At 41.2% G+C, this 27,070-nt stretch overlaps 1 protein-coding gene across 2 annotated transcripts in view; it reads left to right on the top strand.

Annotated features, from left to right (window-relative positions):
* LOC146391422 (ADAMTS-like protein 1) overlaps positions 1-27,070 on the top strand; it is a 103,869-nt gene that overhangs the window by 12,207 nt on the left and 64,592 nt on the right. For both annotated transcript variants that reach the window (XM_084924372.1, XM_084924371.1), the window contains exon 2: positions 24,574-24,690. In XM_084924372.1, coding sequence (XP_084780498.1) covers positions 24,574-24,690 — 117 coding nt within the window. The remainder of the gene's footprint in view (positions 1-24,573; positions 24,691-27,070) is intronic.

The following is a 27,070-nucleotide window of genomic DNA, read 5'->3' as shown; positions in this document are numbered from 1 at the left end:
GGCTTTGCTTGTAAAGAGCAAGCAAGATCCACTCATGTGTTTCGTCTTAGTCATCAGCTGAACCAAACTGATGGTGATTGGCAGGAGGGCGCAGCAGGAATGCGACTACAGCTCTTTGCACAACAGGTACAAACTGTTCTATCATCATGAGAAAGTAATCGTTACGGGCAAATCATTACATGATCAGAGGAAACCAGGTCTGTGCCAAATATGCACAGTATGAATGTTTGATAAACACAGAACGACAGTTTTTTAGATAGGATTACTTAGGTCAGAGCGATTCATGGTGTAATTAGAAGTTTTACTTGAGAGTTAAGTTTACAATCCCCAAACATTTCCGGTACATTTTTATTGTGACTCTATCTGCAAGCAGCTGTAATAAAAGAAAGGCTTATCAACATGTTTTAAATGTGCATGAACTTTCACTTGCTTAAAGAAAAAGCATATCCTAATCTCTTAAACAACATCAGGAACATCTTAGTGATGTAAAGAAATAATTTACCGGCTCATTTTCACTTGAAAAACATTTTGATGACATGGAAAATTCTCAGTACTGCATTTTCCACAGTTTATCTCAGATGTCATATATGACGTTACAGATAACTTTAGTAAATGTAAATGTATTATAATTATTACCGCTGCCCTGTAGTGGGCATATCAGAGGACTTGTTGGGAAAAGGGAAGGATAAATCAAAAGAAAAGAAAAATGAAAAAACGTCCCTGCTTCAGGGCGTTTTGGTCTAAGAACAGTAGAATCATTCTTATGAACAAGTACTGCTTTTCCAGACTTTTGATCCATTTTTTTAGTGGTTGACGTTGCATTTTAATAATATAATTTTTTTTACAGTGCAGCCAAACCAATACAAATAATTCTCCTTTAGTCAGTAAAAAACTGCAGATGCAGCAATGTCATGCTGCACGTGGCATCTCTCATCCAAAGTATATAAAATTACTGTTATTTTGTTTGTAGATGCATGTTTGGGGAATAACTGTAGCTACAGCTAGTCCCAATGACAAATTCAATAAGTTTCTGTGTCTGCCTCCCAATAAAATCAACATCATTTATCACTACAATGAAACTGCATTAATGCAAACATGCATTGTTCCTCTGCCAAGACAAGAGCCAGGCCATTTGTCTGTCTGTCAGTTTGTTTATAGTCTGTCTGTCAGCAAGATTATACAAAAGCTGAATTTAATGAGACACAGTGGAGAGGTGGAGCATGGAGAAAGAAACATTTAAAACATTCATTTTTGATGAAGATAATTTTTTCAATTTGCAAACTAGGGCAATGACTTTGCTGATGTTTTATTTTAGTGCCTTGTTGGTTGTGTAAATCCTTGCACTTTGAACCCTGTGCAGTAATGGATAAACAAGGTTTAGCACATATGTTAACTGCACATCGATTAAATATAAGCATCACAGACTGATTGCAGCCTTTTGCATGCACTGCAAATGCTGCAATCTTGAAGTCTTCAAACCAGAATTAAGTCGTCTTTATATAAAGAGCACAAATTATAACGTGTGTTACTCGGTGATTATGTACTCCAAACGGCTTGCCTGTGAGATTGACGTTTCTCAACGTTTTTAGTGTTTGACTTGAGCACTCAAGACAAATGGGCCTCGACTTAAAACTTCCACGGTGAAAAATTGGATAATGTAGCTGGAATAAATCTCCAAAATTGGGAGAGCCTGTTTTCCCCATAGCACACAACATGTTAATCAGGAGCCAACTGTGCAGCAGTTGGACAATCAATCAGCTCGGCTTTTTGTCTTATTCCATTATATTAACACCTGAATGGAACTGGCAAAGAGGCTTTTTGCTTAACGAGTTTGGAATTTATTGCCGAAAGCTTACAAAAATGCCACTCTCTGCCTTCATATTTAATGATGCCTGCTTGACCAATTTTAATATTACAGTATGTGGTTGCAATTGCAGTGGCTTAATCTATTTTATGTTGGATATTTTTGCAGGAAAATATTTTCCTTATAAACCAGACTGAGCTTGCAGACCGCTAATTTATACAACAGATGTGGAATTGGGCAAAGCTAACAAAACATTTAGGTTTACAGACCTCTTTGATATTTAAAGACAGCTACTCAAGGGTTGCAGTATACTACAGTAAAGCTGTTTAACTGAGCCTAAAAGATTAATTTGTAGAACTGCTTGTAAATCAAAGTATGTATAGCAAAGGTGTGAAATTACTTTTTGCATGCAGCACCAGCTGTAGCTGCTGTTGCGTGCAGGTGTGTCCGGGCAGAAACTGTGCCTCGAGCCGCTGCCGAGGATGCAGGTTCGTGTTTAACAGCGTGTGCCAAAACTGTCTCGCCTGTCGCTTTTAACTTTTATCTGTGCAACCATGTGTGTCTGTAATGCAACCTTAGGTGAGTCTTGCTCCAACATGCTATTATCTTGCTTTTGAGTTGCTCTGGCGTAAAAAAGAATATATATACATACGAGTGCAAAGATGCGTGTCCGTCTTTTAATTTATCTTTTAATTTCCTTGACATATTGGATTTATGTTTGTGTTTAGTTTATTAAACGAGGCAAGCAAATCTTTTAAGACATATATGTACATCTTCTTGGAAATATTTTCTTTTGCTGTACTTCTTGTATCATTAAAGCTTTCCTCCACGCTGCGGGACATCTCAGCTTGGCCGTGTGTGCTTGCTGACGGACTCACTTAACTCCTGCTGAGCTCTGCTCCAGGGTCTTGGGGACGTGGGAGGGGTTGATCCACAGCCTCTCCCTTTTCCTGGCTCTAACCTACTTTAGCTTCCAGGCTTCCTGCTCCTCACAGGTCACACTCTGAGTACTGGTGTGCAAGAGGAGACGGATGACCAGCGTATGAACGCGTTTAAGTCATAAGCCTGTTTAAGTGCTCAGGAGAGACCCCACCTTGTTCCTCTGCAGTGTCATGCAAACTGAAAGTGTCACTGATGGCAGCGTGATTTCCTCTATCAGAGAGAGAGACAATTATATAAATATAGGAGTCGCAAAGGGTGGATATTTTTCTTTCTGCACCAATCCAGGTCGCTGCAGAGGCTTATCCAGTTAGTTCCCTGATTTGACAGTGCAAATGAACCCACTAATGACATACACACATGCACAGGACAGCAAACCTCCCATGTTTGTGATTGCCATTCAGTCCCTGACTTGTCAAAGTCTCTTTTGGTCAGACTGTTAGATCCAGCTGTGCAAGTCAACAGTTCTTATTATACAGAAGAAGCCAGCTTGGCTCACAGGCCCTCTGTGAACTTGCATGCCCCAGTTATCTGGATGACGCAAGTGAATCAGGGCAGATCCACCACTTGTGTCTCATTAATATCAGGCACACCCAGCTGTTGTCATAGTGCTGCTGTGTACAAGGCCTTTTATGCTTCCATCTTTTCCTCTGTCTTCAGTAACTTGAGCAACAGTTTTCTGTCCCGCTCATTATTTATTATCGTTCGTTAGTACACTTTCAGGGTGGAAAAAACAGAAATAACATGGTTATACATGGTGTTAAACATGGCTAGTAATGTGAACAAAGAGTACCTTTATATTGGCATTCCTGAGATAATAACAGGTTTTGAGTGATAACAGTTTAAATATACAGAAACCAGAACCTGAAAATATCACAGCTTATGGTGCCAAATTCACTCTACAGTTTATTAAAGGTTTTTTTCACATTAGATGGAAAACATCTTATTACCATTAGATTTAAGAAGGTCTTCAGCCAAGAAAATGTAACCACTAAATATGACTTTTAAAAGAGTTTTGTCATTATAAATGGCCCATTAATTTTTCTGTTGATGATAGAAGTGGAAAGGAATACAGAGGGTGTTTGTTTCCCCAGAGGCAAAAGATGAGCTCAGTCTTCAGAGTAGGGTTTTAGTTAGGCTTCAACCTGTAAACTGTACATAAAAGATGGACACAGGCACTATGTAATCACCCAGTGGGATGTGATAGCCCAGTGGAAGTCTTAGATTTATTATTATAGCTGTTCCCCTGTTGTTTCTTGGAGTCAGAAGTAACCCTAAATGCATCAAAGGGTTGATTTTTCTGTTTTCTTAACTAATGCTTATTAGCTCCATTCACAAGGTACATCTATCCACTGCACAGATGTGTTGCACTGACACTTATACCTGTATGTTAAGTAATGTACAAAAGCTAGAAAACCATTCCCTAAAAGTGGTGCACAGACTTGCTGTATTATTTGTCCAGTTCATCGACTTCAATTAGCGGCACCAAGCAAACAGCTAGTGATGGAGTCGGCTCTCATCTGGCTATCGAAGAGACCAAACCTTTTTTTCCTTGGATGCTAACATTGTGGTCGGCATGTTGTCTTGGTTTGTCTCAGCTGTTTTGTGAGGTAAGGCTTCCTGTTTAGTTTTGAGCTCATCTGGCCGACTGATGAACTTATACCATGGTGAGGCATCTGCTGTCTGTCTGTCCAGGTAAAATTAGCAAGAATTGCTACTCCTTTAAGAGTATTCATCACAATGTAATTGGACTAATACACAACAACCCAATGGATCTTCACAGAAGGTCACATTTGTCATTTTAAGGTCCACAACCCTTAACTTGTGCTTCTGATGATCAGTGAATTGGATGAGGTACTATGTCATGGAAGTTCTGGTTAGTTGGATGAATTTAGACAATATGAAGATGAAACTAGCTAAGCTGAGATACTCGCAGAGAGCTGCGAGGTCCTACTTATGGTGCAACAAGGCAAGCACCTAATTTCACTTCCAAAAAAAGGGCTGGGCCACAGGGGATTATTGTTTTACCACAGTATGTGAATATGATTTCTCACATGCATGCCAGTAATTAGTTGAGTTGTCTTTCATTTTTCTTCTAAATGTTGTTTTGACAAACGAGTTGCATTATTGCTGAGAGAATTAACACTGATTGAAGATCAGTTTTTACAGTGTATGTAAATCTCATGGCAGCTGCCATCTCTAACAGCCTCAGAAGTTATTAACACAGAAACCGAAATGGAAAAAAGAAATGAAACACATTTTCCTTAATAATCACTCTATCTCAAAATGCTGCCTTCACTCACGACACACTCCACCAGCCCTGCACGTCTTTACTTTGCTGTCCTTTCCACGACCCATAATTCCCTTCTTCCTGCCCACCTAACTCTTAAAGATTAACAGAGTGCTCACTACCTGTCCACCTGCTAGAGGCATCACATTTACGGGCATCAGGGTAATCTCAAGGGTCCAGTTGGTCTTTTAATCCTTGGAAACAGAAATAGAGAACCCAGTCAAGGTCAGGCTGTTCAATTTCCAGGGGGATCTCTTATTGAAACTTCCATTGTTCAGTCTGGGAGGCCATCTGTACCAATATCACTGTTTAATGTGCCAAATGCGACTTATGTGGATATTGTTTTCTTAGTGTTACTAAGATGTTACATGATTTCACTTTGATTAAATCTAACCAACTTTTTTTCTCAAGAGCAAAAGGCACAGAAAGGCTGGCCTGTGCACTGATTTGCAGCAGCGAAGGTTTTTGTAGAGTTCATGCCCTCATCGCTGAGCATGCGGCCGTGTTTGGTAGCGGCACAAGATTACCATAAAGCTACGCTTGAGGCTTTTATTGGCTTCATCTTCCCAGTCTTGACTTGAGATATGCCCTCGGGATCTATCAGTGTCACCTGGATATCTGTAGCCAATGTGAAACCCGCAGAATCTGGAGCCATCTCTGTTACATGCACCGACAACAATGGAAGGGCGACTTGGACCACATTTTGAAGGTTTTGGTTGCAGAAGCAATTTTGGAGCTATCAGATTGAAACTCAAGATGCCAGAGCAAGTCAATTCTGTCAGGAATTTCTAAGATGGGTGTGCTTCTATTGAAGACTACTTTCTAAATGTAAGGAGAAAAAAAGATTCCCTTTCACGGTCACATAGTTTATATCGAAGATGCCACTATGGGGTTGTAGAGTCTCAGATTTCTCCAGTGTTTAAAGAGCTCCTAGGTTGTCCATAACAAAAGCAACTGAGGCATTTAGGCGGCCTGAATATCTTTGATAAGGAGCATTGTATTATATTTCCATAAGTAGATGACTTGTTAGGTCGGATTGTAATACTATTCCATCCATTTTAGAGGCCCTCTTATCTGTTCTGCCTCTATGCACTGTCCAAAACTCAATAGACCCTCTGATTTCCAGTTTTTAACCATCTGGCAGCTCCAGCTCCCAGATGCACATTTATACTGTACTTTATTAGCTTGGGATTTTCCACTTCTGAGTTAATGTAGGTAACACAGGCTAAACTAAATGATTCATGTGATACCCTCCTGTCTTCGTGTGTGTTAGCGCTGTAAGTTGAGCATGATGAATCTCTCAGAAATAGGATTTTCCCTCACGATTAAGGGTGCGCAGTGTGCCGAGGCATCGCGCACTCGTGTCATACCTGTTTCTTCCGACATTAAACCTTGATTCAGTGCCTCGGCCTGTGTAGATTTCGGCGAGAAGCGGCTTCCAACCGTTTGGCTGCTCTTGCGTTTCGTGCCACCAGAGATTTTCTTCTCACTTTGAAAAAATAACCTAAAAAATAACATTTCTTACACAAACTGAAGCCACAGCCAGCTGGTTTTAAGAGACATATCCCACATCTTGCAGGGTGAAACTTGCTACCCTTCTCTAGCAAGCCTGTCAAGTCTGTCCTATTTAGACTGGAACTAAAGTCCCTCTTTGGGGAAGGCAGCAGCACTGGATAATATGATGGAAGAGAAAAACTGCTCATATGTGTGCCATCTGACAAGAACCTGTAGCTTTGCCCCATATTTGCAATGGGACAAAATAAAAATTTCTTATCTAAAATGATGTTTTTGTCCTCTGTGAGTTTGGCTAATGCTTTTTCTAAAAGGGAAATACTGGGAGAGGCGTTCAGAGTTCTTCAGCGGACTTGTTCTGTATAACTGTGCCCGGCAGTGCCAAACCCTATTCCCTGCAGAGATGACCCTGGGCACACGCTCCAGCTGTGCAAACACAGCCGCATTGCTGAGCACACACTTACATTCTGGCTGAGCCAAATCCAATTATTTGCCTTGCCTTGAACCTCTTTTTTCTTCTTTCATTTCAGTAGTGCATATTCAGCTGCCTTCCGCAGTGCACACGAGCTGAACTGCCAGGCCGAACAAGGCTGACAAATATGCTACTGTGGGTACTTTTTTGCTATATTTCTCTCATGTGAACATACCCCTGCTTGTCAGTTTAATTTCTCAGCCTTTTCCTCATTTCTCTCCCCAAGCGTCTGGCGTGACAGTAGGTATCCATTTTTTTTGAAGGAGCACCACCAAAGTCAACAGTGAGGGGATGTGAGCCGCTCGATCATCAGTCAGTTGACACTGACGGAGGGCAAAAAAAAAGAAAAAATGTTTATGTCAGATGAGTCCATCCCATATGAAAATCTAAGCACACAGTTATGTTACCTCAAGTGGCCTTTGTTGCTTCAGTTTGACCTACTCCCTAAAGGACTCACAGTTGATGAGGATATCCCAAACAGCAATGATTTAAACATAGCAACTGGAAATAAGCAAAATTTTACTGGACTGTATGGGGGTGTTTCTACTCCCCCGCCAAGCCAGAACCGTTATGTTTGATTGTACAAAACTAAGTCCTGCTTCTTCTCAAGCAACGGTGAAGTGATGCCCGGGACTTATAACTTTAACTTCAGTCTTTGAACACAGTATCATATGTGGGCCTATCCATTTCACCCTAAAAGGAGCTCTTTTTAGCAGCTGTTAGCTGTGATGACTGTGTTTTTAACCTGTAGACCTGATGTTAGCATAAATAGCTATATAGTTGATGCTATATAGCTAAATGTCAACAGCTGGTGTTTTTAGCCCACCAAAGAAATTAACTTCAGCTTAAAATGAAAAACCTTTTTTTGTCCAAAAAACAAAAAAGGTAAAAAATTTAAAAAGTCCTAATATACTGTATATTATATGGAAAATAAAGGTCTGGACACATAAAAGCTGTGCAAATATTTAGTGCATTAAAATATTGTTTGGGACTCACCTATTCTCAGTGCAACTATTCACACCATTCACATAAAACGATATTTATTTTTTGAACCAAGCTCTATTTTTTCTTTTTACATTTTTTGGATCCTAATAAAGAAATCTGACCAATCAGACCATAGAATTTGGTAACAAGCGCTCTTGTGGCTCAAAACATGCACGGTACTGAATATATAAATAGTAAAATAGTACTATTTTGCCTCAGAAACTCAGCTAGATGCTGCTCCGGCTCTCTGAAACAATTTCTCTGCCTCCTCAGACATAGTCCCAACTCCGGATCTGAAAAATTCTGAATCTCATTTCAATTTTTCGCAACATGTCCATCGGGTAATTAGCTAATATATAATAATAAACACTCACTATTTCATATATGTTTGTGTTTTGTAATGCAAACCATCGTTTTGAATGTGCTGCCAAGTAGTACAGTGCACAGGCAAAAGCCTGCTCCCTGCCTCCATCCAGGAGAACAAAAGCAGCGGGAGAAGAAAAGTGGAGACTATCATGTTGCTGTCAGATTGACAAGCAGAGTTCATGCCGCAGACGTGAGCTGACATTGCAGATCTTTATGGCTGTGACCTTGACTCGTAGCCAAACTCAATCCTTTTTTCTCCTAAATGTCAGATAGCGCGTATTAACACGAGAATCTGGTTTCAGCTACAAAGACAAATACAAAACACACATATTTTTATAAAATGTCCCCACTGTGTCCCCCTCTGTGTAGCAGCACATTTTAAGTCACACATATGTATTTCTACATTCAAGGCCGAGCACTCAGAATCAGTCGAACACACAGGCTTAGCTGTGCACAGCACAGTGCACAGGCCAACAGCACTTCCTTCAGGAATGCTGAGCAGTTCTCCCCACGTCTTTAAAGACTGTCCTTTCAAGTGCGCCGTTGTTGGAACAAGTTAAGTGTTATCGTAACTGACAATAGTTTGTTTGGGAAAGAATTTCTTCAATAGCTTGGGGCGTGATCGGTACAGTAAAACCCTGATGAGTGAATCTTTCCATTTCTGGTGAACCAGCGTGACCTGCTTTATATATATTAGCTGACCATGGTATACAGTGGGAGAAGCTTCTTTTGACTGTGCTTTTGCTTTGGACCTAAATGATTTTTCTGAGATAATGGAGTGCTTTTCAGGCAGGGTCCACAGGGAGCCCTAATGCATAAACAAACACACGGTGCGGTGTCTCTCTTTTTGCTGTTGCCGGGCCTAAAAGGGAGGGACCTGCCATGCTTCAAGTACAATGAAGAAACTCACGTTCCTGGAATTTGCACACATGCGTGCAGGAAAACATAACAAAATTGTAAGATTGCAAAACAAACAGTATAGCAAACCTGGAACTCCCTATAGGATATTACTATAAACAAAAGACTTCATAACTTACATGAACAGTACGACGTAATGAAACATAAAGTTAGATAAACAGGGGCCCCATAGTGGGCTCACACATCATGTCAGATAAATCTCCAGTGGCATGTTTAAGAGTTCAAATGGCGCCTCCGATCTGTCTCTTTAATACAGAGGGAATGTGGAGGATGCACTGTGCCAACTCACTCCCTCACCCACCCATCCACCATGCGCTCCCCTTCCTTCAAACGCCATTTTGGCCGCGGCCCAGATGTCAGGGACGTCATTCATCACACCGCTCCCTCTTGTCAGCAATTACACAAGTATGACAAGGACATTTAAATAATCTTTCTTGACATGGTATCATTGTCACAAGTCTCTGCAATTATCCTTCATTACTGGCATCAACTACCAAAGTGTTAACACGCTCGCTTTTGTTTTTTGCCATCTTTTTGAGACGTATTTTCTAAAGTGACATCTTTGTATAGTATCTTTGCTGATTTTAGAAGTTTGAGTAGATTAGTCAGTCTTCTGTGGACAGCAGCCTTTGTTTGGTCACATAAAAGTTGACTGCATCATGTAGACCAGTTGGGAATACATCATTTTAATAACTCCCACGATGATTGACATATTGAGAGGACCTTAAAGAAATCACTGGCTTTCTTCTGCATTTTTGTCTGTCAGTGATGAGTCAAGTGGGGGTGTCTGAGACAATCTGCCAGACAGATTTGAGTTATTGTCAGTGTTCAGTCTGGTACTGTAGCATAATAAAAACCTGACTGTTAGAAAAACTCAGATTTGTAGATCAAGTTTAGGGTGCTCAATATCTGTTGCTTTAAATGCCAGACTGAATTTAGACGTTACCCACCATAGGCAGTGTACAACTGGTCTGTTCTAGAGGCCTGCCTCTCCTCCTAATAGTCGTGGGCCTTGCTTTTATAAGAGAATACACATTTACTAAATTATCTTCCGATTCTCTTTAGTATTCTTTTTCCTTTTTCAACATACAGTGTCCTGAAAAAAGTACCTCCCCTTTCCTGATTTCTCCAATTTTCACATATTTGTTAAATGTTTCAGATCATCAAACAGATTTTAATATTAGACCAAGACAACCTGAGTAAATGAAAATGTATCAGATCAAAACGTATCAAATGTGTCAGATGCACACAGGTACAAGTAAAACTGCAGGACTAAATCTCACCAAAAGCAAACACACTATGCCTACATTTATTTTATCACGCGTATAAATATGTGCAAAAGACTTTTTCCCCTCTTTTTTAATAAAGCCAAACCTTTGTTGAAATGACCACATCTGTGCAACCACTGCCACAGTGCATCATTTTATAAATCTGACCCTTTTCCTTATTTTTGATATGTTGTTAGATAATTGTATGTTTATACTTTATTGATATGTAAATGCAATTTTTATATGAATTGCCATTTAGGTAAAATGTAAAAACTGGTTCGGACCCAGCAGTGGTGTAAGTGTTGGTAGACATACTGTTTTGTAATTCCTTGAGGTGACTGGAGTCCACCTGTACCAAGCAGAGGATACTGAAAATGCTTTCCAAAAAGTACAAACCTATATTTTTCAAATCCCTGAACTGAAACTGTGTGTTAATACAAGAAATAAGCTCTCTGTAGACTACCACAATTAAAAAAGTGAAATCTGTGAGTTTTCCTCAACAGAGTGTTCTCATTCCCAATGCGTAACATACCGATGATTTGTCAGCCCCGAGGCGTCCCATGGGAATGCAAAAGGTAAGCTTACATGTCCCTATGATAAGCACCTGATTGTGGGTAGATTGAGTCCAAATGGTTCTCATGTTTCCTTCTGTTTCCGAATGCATAACATAAGAACATGTTTGGTGACTGAAAGCGTAACATACTGACGATTTGTCACATAGCGTAATATGTTACGCTTTGGGAGTGAGGACGTGTTGTCCTCAAAGTGCGATAAATAGTGAAATGGAAATACTTGAAAACCACCGGGATCCTTCTTAGAGTTGGTCACTTAGTTGAAAAACGTGACTAAGCGGGTGGCCTGTTGGTCATGAAAATGACTAGAAACCCAATAAACACCCCAAAAGTGCTTCAATCGTGGAATAACCTTCCAAAAGAACAGCCATCTCAGCAGGACTATCAATCAGACCTTTATAGTAGAGCAGCCAGCGCTCTTAGAGTTTGCCAAAGTGTATTAGAAGACTCTCAGAGGCAAAAAAAAACAACTGAGCTGATGAGTTAAACCAAGAGCGGTTGGTGCAGTGGCTGGTAAACACCGTCAATAATAACATCCCTATAATGAAGCATGGTGGTGGCAGCATCATGCTGTCGGGATGTTTCTTAACAGTAGAGACAGTGAGAGCTCATTGAAGAAAACCTGCTGTAGAGAGCAGAGACTGAGGTAGCGAATTATATTTCAGCATAACAGTGAACCAGAGAGCCGAGACAACACTGGAGTGACATGAGGACAAGTGTCCATGGGTAACCCAGCCAGAGCTCAGCCTCAGACCTCATCTGATCTCTGTGAAGAGACTTGAATATGGCAGGTAACAAATGTTTCCCATCTGATGATGAAGGATTTACCAAGAAGAATGGGATAAATTTCCAAAATTTAGGTTTGCAAAGACTTTACAGACATACCTGAGAAGAGTTAAATCTGTCATGGCTCTGAAAGGGTCCTAAAGAGTACCGACATAGTTTTTTTTTTTTAAAAGACATATTTCTGTTTTTTATTTTTTTTTTATAGATTTACAGTAAATTCTGAAAACATGTTTTCACTTTTTCCTCATTGGCTGATTGAATCCAGTTGTAGTGGGAGTGGTGAAATTAAATTCACCGCACCATGCAGTGTATAAAAAGTGAAAAATCTCTAAAGACACTGCACATGCACAGACACAGTTGGACCGATAGTTGCACTGTTCTGTAAACTTAGCAGAAAGCTAGTCCTCATTAAATAGACTAGTATCTAAGATAAATCATCACTATTTGATTAATGAAAGAAGCAGACACTTAATGCAATAAACTCAGTGATGGGTTTATGAGCTTAAATACTTTTTAAAGCCTCTAGGCTGTTGTTTGATTAACTTGGGTCTGAATCTATAAATATGCTGCCCCGTCTGCAACTTTCCCTTTTCATCAGTTGATAGATGGTAACAGGACATGGCCACTGTCATGCACACACTGTAAAGAAAAAGCAAATGAAATTAAGTTTTGGTCTGTGTAACTGGCATAAACCTCAGCGTACTGGTAAACATCCAAAATTCTTTCCATTTTGTGCCCGATGTGCAGCTGGCTTCCAATAATGTGGAACACAATTGAAGAATGGAGTATAGATTAGGGAGCAGATTGCTGGATACTTAAAGATGCCACGCTAAAGGCAGGGCCCATTTCATTATTTGCCTCGCTGCCAGCCAGATGAGGTCAGGGCTCGAGAATGCCACAGAATATGGAAATTAAGATTGTTGGATGGTCAGGCAACTCCGCAAATGAGGGGCTTAATTTGGGAGAAGGAATGCACTAGTAATTCGACGGTAACCGCAGACGGCTTTCACAGCACACGTTGATGTCGGTGAAAACAGTTTGGGAAACTCTGCGGAACAAATTTGTTGGGCTTTGCTGCGGTATGAGACTGCAGAGGTCTCGCAATTCTTCACAGATCAGTACAGCACAGTTTACACTGATTTCACTGGTGAAGAAGTGTTACCTTTACTGAAAACCCCCAAGGTTCCAGTTATTTGGCCACGATTCACGCTAACAGCTTGCCAGGTTTGTTCTTTGTCTATTTCAAAGAAAAGTGTGATTAGTGGATTGGTCTTCTGGGAGGTCTGGCATCAACCGCTTTCATGCATGATCAATGTGTGGGCCACAGAGAATTCTGCAACAGCTAATGGTATGTTAAATAATAGATGAAATAGGAGAAATTTGCTGATTTGTGACCAGTACTACTTGACTTTGGGCCCTCCAAAAACCCAAATCTGATCCGGTTTTGCACCACACAGTTCAGAGGGAAAATGTAATTGAACTGACATTTTTATGTCATATTGCAGTCTGGTTTAATGGCAAAACATAAAATGGACAAGAATTTATAAATATGAGTTACATTTTTAATTTTTATTCCCAGGAACATGACTTGTTTTTTGGCAGAGTATTTCAAAAACTGCTGTGAGACAGTGTTGCACACTGACAATGTAATTTTTATGTTCTTTTAATAGTTTTTGATGAGTGATGTACTTTAACCCACCTGCTGTAAAATGGTCAAATGCCTCGTAAATAAATCAGCTATTAATTGCATTTTTTAAAAGAAGCGTATTATATGTGGGTCTTAAATCCTTTTCTTTGTAAGCATCTAAAGACTAAAACCTGAATGGAAAGTTACAAAGCTACGAAACCCTGTAGAAACTGTTATCTTCAGTTATCTTGTGACGATCGCCGTCGTGTGTGAAATGACCCTGGTGTTTTGCATCGGCCGTGCAGTAGCACAATGAACTCGTTCGCCTGCTATGCGTGGAACATCGAGTTGTAATTGTGCCACCCAGCTGTCTATTTGAATCCTTCTACGAACTGATGTGATGAAGGGGGACAGATGTTTTTGAATGTGTGTGTGTGCGTGCGTGCAGTACAGTGAATCAAACGCACCACTGCACCATCCATCTCTGTAGCCTCTTTGGTCATGGCAGGCGGCCCTGTGTTCACACACTTGCACAGCTTCATTACTGACAGAAGTCAGCATTACTTAACACCACTGGACAGATCCACAGATGGACTAATGAATCGATCAGACTAATGAAAAGCTGCGAGGAAAAGCAGCTACACAGCTGTTGCAGCCCCCCTAAAACATATACACCCCATCCATGTCCAATGGTTGCACGGCTGCTAGCGTTATATTGATATGATAGTTTACAGTTTCTTTCACACAGTAGTGCAGTAGGGATGCTTTTCAGTGATAAATATGTATGAAGTGTACATATGCTTTCTATCAGGTGTATTTATCAGACAGAATGCGATACGCAGAGCACCAAACAGGCCAGAGATGCATGATCTTAAAGGTTAGAGATGGATGTCTTTCTATCCCTGCCCAGATGGTTACTCTAGGCAACTTACTCTGCGCCCGTTGTGGTAAATTAATAACATTTAACGATCCCCTTCGGTGTGAAATAACATGATAGATTTGGTCAATCTGCCTTTGTCGTAAGGCCAGCGGAGCAGAAGATGGATGATTTCGGTAAACTATCTCCTCCTTTGAAAATGTGACTCGATCATGATTTGTCCACCCTTGCTTGCTTGGGTTTCACACTCTTCTTACATAACCTTCACATCTGTGTTTCACGATGGAATCAACCAGAACAAAGAGCCAAGGCCATTCATCATGGGCAGAGGCTTAGACAAACAAGTGACTTTTTTGTCTTTTAAGTGGGTGTGATGGAAGATGCAAACTGGGTGGATGTCTTGAATCAGAGCTGTGACGTCAAAGCCGAGCCCAGCTGAGGCCTCTCTTCTTTTTCTTTCAGTCACTGAAAGGCCAGCTTGACCCAAAAAAGTAATATCTCGTTACTACTCAACTTCTGTTGCCAGAGACACTGTTACGAGTGAATGCGCAGAATTCTTAATGTGTAAAACTTTGGAAGCCAGGTTCTCTGAAGCTAGTAAAATTACAAACGTTTAGTCACAATAGATGACTTTTCTCAACATTTTTAACTAGCAATGAATCCTAAATTCATCGGACTCACACAGACCTAGAGACTGGTCAGCAACCCTGGCAGCCTCCTAGGGAAAAATATGTATTCCCCGACCGGTTGATGAGAGATTGCTGGAGGTTGCTGGCTGCTGCTGGGTGAAAACAACTGCAAAGAGGTCGCTGCACTAAAACCCTCCTCGTGATTACTTTGGTTGCAAGCATTTTGTGGCATTTACTCTTTGAGCTGCAGTGAAACTTATAAAATTGCAAGGGACCTGGAAATGGAGATATCTGCCTTCAGAATAAAGGTTGTGCCTTGCTGCAGCACATTTCAAAAGGCAATTCTCCATTTCTAGTTTGTCAGACTTTTGTCACAGTTTCACTATTGCTTAATGAGCAAGCACTTGGCGACAGTGGGAAGCAAAAACTCCATTTTAACAGGAAGAAGCCTCTGCAGAACCAGGCTCAGGGAGGGGGCGACCATTTACTGGTTGGAGGTGAAGGAGACAGGACAAAAAACACACTGTGGAAGAGAGCCAGATATTAATAATAACTAATGATTAAATGCAGAGTGCTGAGTGGTGAAGAAGAAACACTCAGTTTTAAGCCTAATCTTCTTAAAAGCGAGAGGGTGTCTGTCTCTGCCCACAGAAGAGTGGGCTGAAAGCTGAAGACTGCCTACTTTTAAACATTCAAGGAACCACAAGTAAGTCAGCAGTCTAAGAGCAAAGTGCTCTACTGGGGTCTTTCAGTTAAGAATGGGCCTGATTTTTCAAGACGTTGTATGTGACAAGAAGGATTGTAAATTTAATTTAATAAGGACATAATGAAGAGAAGCTAAGATGAAGAAATATGCTCTCTCTTTCTAATTTTCTTTCTATTTGTATTCCATGCAAAGTATCAGGAACCAGAGCAACCTGCTGACAGGTCTCGAGGCCTGTGTGATTGAGGCCTTGGTTAGCCAGACCTTAAACTGCAGTTTCAAAGAAGGTAACCAATCAGTACAGAAATCCTGAATCGTGCTTTTAAAATCCCGTGTTGTATTTTAATGAATTAACAAGGTCAATGTGTTAATTGAAGACATGCTTAAGCACAAGTTGTGCGTGCTCTAGCAGAAGAGTTACTGAGGTGCATGGTTTCAAATTTGAAATAATGAAGAAAGTTGTATGTCTTGGTCTAATGCCTTCCCCTTCATCTCTGTGCCAGATGTGTGCAGATGTGATCTTCCCTTCAGTACTTTGTCAGTCTCCACTCGCTAGCACTGTGGGAACCCGTGTGGCCCTGTTATCTTTTCCTGCAGCTGGTATATTCTGCGAGACTTGCAGGGTCAAGAGTGTCTCATCAGACTCGTGTTATTGTACATGACTGTTTCTTTCACTGCGCCTCCTTTAAATTTGATTTGACGTGAGAAGCTGTTTCTCTGTAACAAGTTAAAGCTGCATTCATTTGATTTTTGAACCACAACAAACTGATATCCACACACACACGTAAAGTAGCGTTGCCCTATAACAGGTAACTTGCACATTATACGTAGCTTTCTTATTTATTATGTATACAGAAATGTTGACTTTCCAGCTTAAAAACTCCCCACATGTGTGCACTGAAATAAATGGGACCGAATAACCCAATACAGAAAGTGCTACACAGTGCTAATGTTGACTTTGAAATCAGCTGCTTGATTTATCTTATCTGCCTTCTTTATCTGTTTTTAACAGCTCATATTTTCCTTCTGTCTTGTTTTTACTCCTAAAGTTCCAGATCGCTCAGATTTTTTCCAAGCAACTTGGGTGTTTTACATGCACAGAAGTGCTGAGATCCACTTCTCCAAGGAGGTCTTTAAACAGTAAATCAGAATGACATCTCATACACAGCTGCTTTGCTTGTGTGCTTTTTACCAGTTCAGTGGGGACCAGAGAGGGTGCTTTCTTTCTCTATCAGTACCTTGATTTGACTGGCTTTGTATTCGACTGCAGGTGAGGGAGAATCATGCAAAATCATCTGTACACTTCCAGTGGTAGTTCTGTGTGCTCAGCTACTTACAGTGTCACAGCACTCCACGCTGTCCTTTAAACTGTCAGACTTCTTGGAGGGCTTTATTACAAACCTCCACATTAAATATAAGAGAGGTTGTTACCTGAGCAGGGAAACCACACGATGTCTGGTACACAGATTAATGTTAGCCATGAAGCTATTTTTGCATTGAGATGTCTCCATGCTGGCTAATAGGATACAAAAGCCCCAGGACTGAATTTCACAGCTCCATCTGTACTGAATGTACTGCAAACCAAGGGTTGGAGGCACTGAGTTGTCCCACCACATAATTAGCTCCCCACTAAAGCTGAAACTCCACAATGAACCCTCGTGGCCTCGCACATGGTCAGCAGGTGGACCAACCTGTCTGCTTAGAAGGAAATATGCTACTTGCTAATGTTGCACACTTAGACGGGTCAAGCGCTCAGGTTGCAGTCAGCTCGTGGTCAACTCGGGAGTGACGAGCTGTGATTTATTGTAAAGGCACAGCCGGTGTGAGCATTACAGTATTTGGTCTCTGTTTGCATTGCAGGCAGATATTTTGTGGTTAGAAGGGATTTTTGCAAAAGCCACTGGATAGTTTCAGAAAAATGGCTGGTGACAACTGTGGAATAAAATGATCGATGATGACCTCTTTGGATGAGCTATCCCGTTGCCTCGCGCAGAGAAACCATGGGACACAGTAAATAACTCTGAGTCAGGGGCAGGTTATGGATAACCTTGCTGAATGATGTAGCCTGATTGATTTAGTTAATATAAGTATACCGGTCCTCTGTCTTTATTTGTGCAAAATAGCTAATGGAAACAGTTGGCTAATGCTGTAGTTACTCATCAGGCAGCTGCAAGGAATCCCTGGCATTCAACACTAGACTGTAAAAGTGATGATACAGTAAAAAAAAAACTACACAAGTGTAGTTTTGTCCTTTTATTTTCATTTTATTCCCCAATTTAAACTGTACTAAACAACTTTTTAGCATTTTTTTGTCCCATTACAAATAAATACATAATTCAGAAACCATTTACAAATATTTTTTCAATATAGTAGCAAAAACTATTATACACATTTACAAGGCCTGAAATAGTCCCTCCGTGTTATAAATGCAAGGCTTTTCGTTTTATATTTCCAGTTTATGAGCAGCAGTTTCACAGGCCGTATTAATGATAGATGGTGACAGTCGGGTCTGTTAGGTGTTGATGTCTTGCTGACTGCTTCCTGTCAGACGATAAAGCCAACACCTGAAACAAGAGAAAATCGGAGGCATGTTCAAGTGTGTAGTTTGAGGTTCTTGATTTTGCTGTTGCAGTCGATTATTGCGGGCTATTCACTTCAATTCAGTTTAATTTATATATAGAGCTAAATCACAACAACCGTCGCTCAAGGCGAAACTACAGCAATGAGTCATTTTACATCCTTGTTGATGTCTGAAGCATGATTTGCTTGGGGCTTCATTGATACTGGTGGGTCGTGTTGAATGTTTAGTTTAATTCTACTTTAGTTGGATTAAAAAACCTTCATCCAAACCTTCTCTGATGCCAAAAAAATCTTTTTTCTCTTTTCGTTGATTTTACCTTTTGAGACTATTTCCAACAAACCACATAGTCAGTTTTTATTAAAACGGTTTGTCTAAGTTTGACTCTCAAACAGTTCAAATAACATATCTGAAAGGACCTTTCTGATCAGCCATAGTATCAGCAATGCAACAGTGTAATTCTCACCTCTTTTCCTATATTTGACACAAAGGCTAACACATTGTCCGTGTGACTCAAAGTCTGTTCAGTTTCTCCATCCCTGATTCTCACAGAGAATCTCCTAACAGAGGCCATCAGAGGAGGGTAAAAATCTTTTGAGCTCCTCTTCCTCGCGTTTTGATATTTTTGGACTTCATCATATCTGCCCCTGTACTGGACATATGAGAGGCTTTGATGTTCAGGTGAAACGGTCGATTCCACCGCCATGGCTTTTGATGAGCAGAGGTACGCCTGTCACATCGGAGCGCTGTCTTGCTTGTGTCTTCTGTTTGGACGGGACTGCGCAACCGGACATAGAGTAAAGAAACTGTGCTGCTGCAAGCCGCGTGCTCACTGGTCAAAGGTTTGTGTTTATGAAGGATACTGACGTCGCCTACGCTCTCTTTCTCGAACTTTACTCTCTATAAGGGCTTGGACTTGGAATTGCTTGATGGTTTCTGACGTCAATGAGTCCCATTGCTTTATCAGCTTTGACCAAATATGGCCATGATGCACCATAACATATGATATCGCAGCTTTTTCTGGTATGAAAAAATATTTTGTCATTCCCGCCCTCTGCTTTGTGTGAAATAATACACAGCAATAACTGCATAATAGGTAATCTTTTCTGGACCAGTATGTACAATGCAGAATCAGCAGTTTGCATTACATTGCATTTGGGAGACTACACAATATGTACAGTAAAGGGAGAAAATGTAAAAAAGAAAATAAGCAGGGAATTTTTTTTAAATAATAGCCAAGGTACCAAAATGTGCCAAGAAATATCCCCCGCACCATTACACCACCAGCAACCTGAACCATTGATAAGAGGCAGGATGGAGCCATGCTTCTATGTTGTTTACAACAAATTCGGACTCTACCATTTGAGAGTTGCAGCTCAAATTGAGAGTCTGCAGACAAAGTAACATTTTGCCAAGCGTCTTCTGCTGAGTCCCATCTGCTTCATGGTTTATGTGTTCAGAGATGCTCTTTTGCATACCTTAGGTGTGCAGTGGCTGTTTTAGTTACTGTTGCCCTCTGCAGCTGAACAGGTGTACTTAATAAAGTTGCTGTTGAATGTATGTCTTCCAGTGAGTTTAATGTTGCGTAATATTACTAGCTTAACCAGAACATTTTCAGAGTTAGCTAATGTGATATTGCCAGAATGAGTGAATCCAGCATTATTTACTTCAACACTTAAATGCATCTAAACTGTGTCCAAACTTGATATTTCAGATTCGATTTACACCTTTATTCTAACACTATTTAGTAGCAAAGTTAGCTAGAAAATGTTTGAATGCTAAGTGTAGCCGTTGTCTAACATTAGCTAATTGACCAGTACGCCCCACTACTTTTCTATGTATTGTCTCTTCAGTTGTTGAGTAACCAAGAGAGTGTGTGATATTTCTGATTTATCCAAATTATTTGATTTCCCACCTGGAGTAGCAACGTTATTCTAGTAATAATACTTGAGCTTCCCTTTAGCGATACCCTAGCGAGGCAAATGGCCGCCGTGTGAATGTGTTGAATTCTGTTTACATTTTTAACTAATCTCTTCTTGCACTGTTTTATAGTATCCTGTTTCAACAGGAAATGCACCAGATTGTAAGTAAAGCAGGCTGCTTCACGACGACTTTAAAGTGTCATAGAAACAAAGTGCATCACCGTGAAGGTGCTGTGCATCATTAGCAGGCGTTAACAAGTGGGACACACAGACCCGCACGCAAAGGGATGTGACAGTGCCAGGAAAATATTTCATCAATCAGAGGTTGATGATTTTTTTTCCTCTCTGTCTCCTGAGGCTTCTCGTTCCTAATGCTGTTCCAGATGAAAAGTGGTGGGAATTGAAGATTACAGCAAGTTGAGCTCCTTGCCCTTCTTCTCTTCTTGTTCTTAGGACAGACTGCACTTGGGAGACAGACACTAGTAAATCAAGTTGAGTGAAATCTGGCAGAGAAACTGGGGAGGTGGTACAACTTCAAAGGCTGCCTGAGGAAGAATATTAGATAACTAAATAATCCATCAGGAATCAGAGAATGTGATGAAAGTAGTGCTTCAATTTTACTTAGTTTTCTCACAAAGTTTTGTCATGAACTGTTACATTTAAGGTTTCCTGTGTGAATGGCTGAAGTGAAAGTTATAACCAGGCGGGTTGTTTTTTCCTTTTCATCTTACAGTACATTAAGGGGTGTCTTGTAACCTGAGGTGTGCCAAGTCTCAGCATTTTTTATGAGTTACCTTCATCAGTTCTGAAACCCTGATGTGTAATTGATATATTGCTAAGCACTCATAAGCTCATGCTTAAAAAAATCTTCTAACTAGCTGATGTGTGGGCAGGCAGCGACGGATATGGTGAAAATCCTCAGATGAGAAGAAGGTCATGCTGGTTTTTTTGCTTATGAAAGAAGAGTAGAGAAAGGGAGGAAAATAAGGCCACCGTGTTTCCTCCTCCAAGATGTGTTAAATGAAAGCTCACATAAACCCCTCTGAAAGTAGATTAGCAAAAATATCTTTTCCTCTTAGGTTTTATTCAGACAGCAGCAAGTCTTTAAAAGGGGGGGGGGGGGGGGGGTTCCTTATCTAAACATTGGAAGGAATCTTATTAATCAAAGGCACCAGTGCATGAAACAGAAGTCTAGGTTTTGGTCTAGTGTAGCATGGCAAAAGTCACTCGTTTTTCATCGTTTCCACCCAAACAGTGGAAGCTGGCACCTCGTTATAGGAAAGCTCAATTATAATATCAGGTTGGATGTTATTACTGTTGATTATGTGCTTTTGAAGACCCAACTTGCCCCGGAGTTCACTTCCTCTCCTCTTCCTTGGTTGAGACTTGCTCTTTGAAATCTAACTCGCCTTGGAGGTTAATGAATCACCATCTTGGCTCCCTGTTTTACTTTTACCCTTGCTCTTTGTGACATTAACGCGCGCACATACACACACTGCATTTAAACCCAAATGCAGATTTAGATATTTGAATACCAGTTGGAACTGGCTCCAAACTTCAAACTTTAAGTGTACATAAACTGGAACATTTGGCCGACACGGAGCGACATTAGCGGAGTCATGTTTGTGTACTCTGTTGAGTATAAGCCATTTTTAGGTCTGTTTATATTAATTTATTTGAAAAATATCCATAAAAAATATTAAAAAATGAAGTAGCCACCCTGACATCACCCACTGATATGTCACAGGTGCATGAAAAACACTTGAATACTCATAGATCTTTAAAGTTAAAGGTTAAAGTTAGATTTTTAACCTATCATAGGCTAGAAACACCCTAAATTAGGCTTTGCTTCATCATCTGTTATTTCCCAATTGGGACCATCCATCTGTCCATTTTCTTCCTCTTATCCAAAGAGATCATGGGGGCAGCAGCCTAAGCAGCGCAGACCTCCCTCTCCCTATTTACCTCCTCCTTTCCTCCCACTTGGGGGAACACCGAGGCATTCCCAGGCTAGCCAAGAGATGCAATCTCTCCAGTGTGTCCTGGGTCTGCCCCAGGGCCTTTTCCCGGTCAAACATACTTTGAACACTTCAACTAGCAGACGCCCAGGAGGCATCCTTGTCAGATGCCCAAACCACTTCAACTGGCTCCTTTCAATGTGGAGGAGCAGTGGCTCCGAGTCCCTCTCGAATAACTCCTCACCCTATCTCTAAGGGAGAGGCCAGTCACCCTTTGGCGAAAGCTCATTTCTGCTGCATGTATGCCCAATTTTAAGCGGGTCCAGTTTTTCGTGACCAGCAATGTTCTTCCTGCATCCAAGGGTTGACAAACTCTCCTCTCTAGTACCCTGGCATATATCTGGCATAGATCAGGAAGGCTAAGGAGAGTTGTCCCCCTGTAGTTTGGAGCACATCCTCTGGTCCCCCTTCTTAAAGATGGGAACCATTGCTCCAGTCTGCTAATCCAGAGGCAGTGTCAGTTATTTACTGGTATTACAAAATAGCATTAAGGTAATTTCTGTGGTTTGGGGTCTGTTTTAAGAAGGAACAGTTAGTGCATTGTCTGCCTTCATTTTCAGTCAAGTTGTGTTTGGAGTGTGTTAGCTGACACACACATCAGCAGAGCTTCTTAATGTTTGCACGCTTGACTTACTGGATATTTGCTCAGCCTCCAGTATAGTGCGTGGTTCTTCAACATTTACTTTTCAGCATCAGTAGCAGAAAGGACACAACATTAGTCATATGACTAGAGATCCTGCGCAATATGCTCAGAAATAGACTGTTTTGGAGGTTTCCATATCAGTTATTTGGTTTCAAATATCAGACGAGCAAACTGTCCAGGGTGCACGCTGCCAGTCACCCTACGACAGCTGGGCTCTAGCCCCTATGACCCTGAACCGTATAAGTGGAAGAAAACGAATGGGTGGATGTTAAAATGTGCTGAATTCACTTGCGTAGACATAACAGATCTTAGATATTCAAACTGTTGAGGCACGGTTGGAAATTTCCAGCAGCATGTTATACCACGTTCTAACAAGTGAGTCTTCACACTCATTTGTCTCCTTCTGGATTTGCAGACTCCCACATGCAACCACTTTGGAATAATTATAAACAGTCTAAAGTAAAATGTTTATTTTTGTTCATCTTCAGACACGTATAAACCAAAGTGTTACACTTGGCCCAACAGCTGCCACATTTTCAGTTCCATAACCAACAAAAGCAAGCCTGTGCATTATGGTCTCTGTCATCCAAGGAGGCTTTTGGCCACACTGTGACTTATGAGTTGTTACAGAAGCCCCCCACAGTCTAAGTGACTGCAGCTAAGCAGTGCTGAGTGTGGGGCTTTACACCAGATTTGATTTGTCTTATTTGAGAGCACATTCTGCGGCTCTTTCCCACACAGAGCCAGCGTAAGTTTTGCTGCAGTTGCTTAGCAGCGCTTTTTTCGCCTCAGCAAAAAATTTCTACAACCCCCTACATTGAGCCTCAAGTGCCCCAAACCCACATGCACAGCCCTGCATCGTGCTGCCTTAGCACAGGCCCGGGAGGCAGGCAGTCGACCCGGGTTATTACAGGGCTGTTTATGACCCAAGGATAGCAGCTGAAGGCCCCCGTTCAGTGAATCTGCACGTCTTTCAGAATGCGGGCCCTGCTGTGCTGCTAATGGGCCCTATCCAACATACCCTTCACCCCCACCAGTCTCTCCTGACTGAAGATGTGGGTTACTACATCTTGTGATATCAGATCTCCTGTGCTGTGAATTCCTCCAGAGCCTGTAATGATTCCCATCATTAGGAGGGATGTGTGGTTGAGAGAAGAAACCAAAAAGAAAAGAAAAAACAGACCTCAGGAGGCCCAGCAAGAGCAACAGTTTTGCTTAATTAAAAAAAATTCTCATCATTGTTCCAGAGGGACAATATATCGTTGCAACAACTTGTTGCACAGCTTGATAATAACCTGCAACTGCCTCCTTCAGCTGCATCACATCACTGCAAACACGCTCTCAAAAGGCTTCCATTAACACCCTGCCCTGCATTCACACCTCTGCAATCATGTGTAATTGTAGTGTGAACTGTGTACGATTATGTAAAATTTGCGCAACCGTCAGCTACCATTACAAATAGCTGTGATTGTTGACACTTCGGGACGCAGCTGTTCTTGTTCCCACACTGTAAGGTGGAGTTGGGGCATCTGCTGATGTGACGAGAATTTCATTTAAAGCATTCTTGAATCCATAAATTGTCTCACCAGTGCTGCCCCCTCTGTTAACAGATCTGTTGGTGTTTTAACTCAGAGGACTTTTGCAACTGTGGCTTTGTTTTTTCAGATTGCCGTGTGGGCCAACAATGGAGATGCAGTGTTCATCAGGGAATTCACGCTGATTCGGCGAGATCACCTTGCTGAAGAGCCTCTGCATGATGGCGGCCAAAAACCAGAAGACCCGGTAAGTTTAAAAGCATCGCCGTTCATCTCTGTTAGCAAAAACTTAATATGTATAGCACGTTTTATTGCAGGTGAAAACACAATGTGCCACACAAAGCAGGAGCACAGCATAAAAGGTAAAAGCAGCTTCCCCATGTCTGGGGATCCAGGGAATAACCAAGGCAGCCTCTTCCAGATGACCTTAAGGGGGTTCTAGCTGGTTATTACAGAATTCCCACATTCCTGCTTTTTAATTTCAAACAGAAACTTCAAATATCCAATTCTCCTTCCCTTAGAACTCGCATTTAAATAAATCGAGATGTCAGATAAAACTAAAACAGCCAATAAATCTATCGCAGTGTGTTTACATAACACTTCGCAGCAGAGGAGTGAAAAATCATCTATGTTACACCTCAGTAATGAATGCAAGTGAATGATGATTGTGGGACCTTGGGAGAGGAGGTGTAATCTGACTGCAGGCTGACCCAGCTTGATGCAAAACAGGGCAGCACACGCAAACGCACTAACACTTGTTGCGTGTTCGAGGGTGAGGTGTCCCATCGCATTCCTCGCGCTCTGCCATCACCTTTGATGACACATGATTCCTGCCTGTGGCAGTTTTTGTCAGCTGATCTCTCTCCCAGATGTTTTATCTAAGCGGTCGGGGAGGGAGGTATGAAGGTGTCAAACTGATGTTGCAGGCATTGATGTGTATCCTCATCCTCAGTGATGGGATTAGTCCTGGCGTGATAACAGAGCAATCTTTTAAAAGTGATTGAAGGCTTTTTAACTATATTACGTTAGCGGCAAGAGTTAGCTCAAGGTGAGTTTTTACGTTGCGCTTTTGTGTTTTCTGTGAGCACGTTTTGTCGTTGACGTGACTTCACTCGCATTTTTCTGGTTTACGTGCCTCTGTGATCTCTGCAGTAAGGCGAAAGTCCTTCAGACACGTGTTTCCACGCCTCGGCAAATAACCATCTGACCTCAACGTATTGAATATTCACCAGCCTTCAACAGATGCTCACCACTAATCAAACAGTGACATTTCTTTTGAAATAAAAGATCTGCTTGAACTCGCCATCGTGCTTTCAAGCAGGATCGTGAGGACTTATTTGACAACTTGCATGTGCTGGATAGTCTTACAGATCTGCAAAGGGCAAAGGTCATTTTGAGTTTTGGGAGGGTTCTGACCACGCCTTCTTTGTAATGTTCATGTGAACTCTAGATACCGCCTGCCCTTAAATGATTTAACTTTTATATGCCGGAGAAATATTTAACGGGAAAAAGAAACTATAAGGAGTCAAGAATTCAGATGCTGTTATACATGTTTACAGTTAGAAACCACAAACGGCCATCTTTACAGCGTTTGGATTTCACGCTGAAACCAAACAGCAGTGTGATTTATGACGCACTGACCTCGAGCAAATGTTTGAATTTGCACGAACCGCTTTTTAAATGATTTTCAAGCCAAACATCATACTGAGAGTATTTATGTAACCACTCTGACATACTGTATTCATGCCATCCCAGCCTCAGCTGCTCTTTATAGGCTTCATTAGAATGACTTTTGTTACATTCAGCACACAGGTGCTTTGGTTGTGATAGCCCCACATTTACTGTAAATAGATAGAATGACTTAACTCTGTGGGAAAAGCACTTCTGCCTCTTTATTTTAGATGAAATGATAGAAATCTGTAAAATCTGTTGACAGACCAGTAGAACGAAATTGTCATGATCTAGAATGACTTTTAGAGAACATTCAAGGCCAAAGCAGACATTACCAGCAGTTAACCTGCACGTATAAAATCTAAAAATATTTTTTCTACTTACTTAACTGAATAGCACAACAGAAATAGAGGATTTCTTAAACTGACGTTACAAATGCTGCGTTTTGCTAAATTTATGATGCTAATGTGTCTTCAGATGAGGAGCTCACAGACTCCCAGGAGCCATACTTGTGATTCCTTTCAGCACTCAGCTGTTTTCAGTCTCTGTGTGCTTGTGGCACTGTTCTATGTTGGATCTAGGTTCAATATTAAGGTTGACTCAACGCCAAGATAAATGCAGCTTAATTAGCAAGTGACCCAGGAGGCAGATCCCCTCTAAAGTATATTCCCTTTCTCTCTCGTTTAACTTTCACGACTATATGCCAGGGTTGGTCGGTGGGCAATATGACTGACCTCCCCAGCACCCTTTACCCCATCCCCCAAGAGAACCGCAGATGAATTGTTCTCTCCAAAGGAAAGTGTTTTTCCTGGCAGCCTCAGCGCGATCTACTTCAATGGAATAGAGCTGTCTCGTACAGCTGAGGTCTAACATACCTTTGTTAATTAACCCATATTCATTATATGATGGCATGCGCTTACTGTAGCACTGTCAGCATTCATAAACATATATTAAGT

This window comes from Perissodus microlepis, chromosome 3, assembly GCF_051167445.1.
Source record: "Perissodus microlepis isolate ML-2025 ecotype Zambia chromosome 3, ASM5116744v1, whole genome shotgun sequence".
Lineage (NCBI taxonomy): Eukaryota > Metazoa > Chordata > Actinopteri > Cichliformes > Cichlidae > Perissodus > Perissodus microlepis.
The sequence above is the reverse complement of the archived record's forward strand: the minus strand, read 5'-3'. Positions and strand labels throughout refer to the sequence as shown.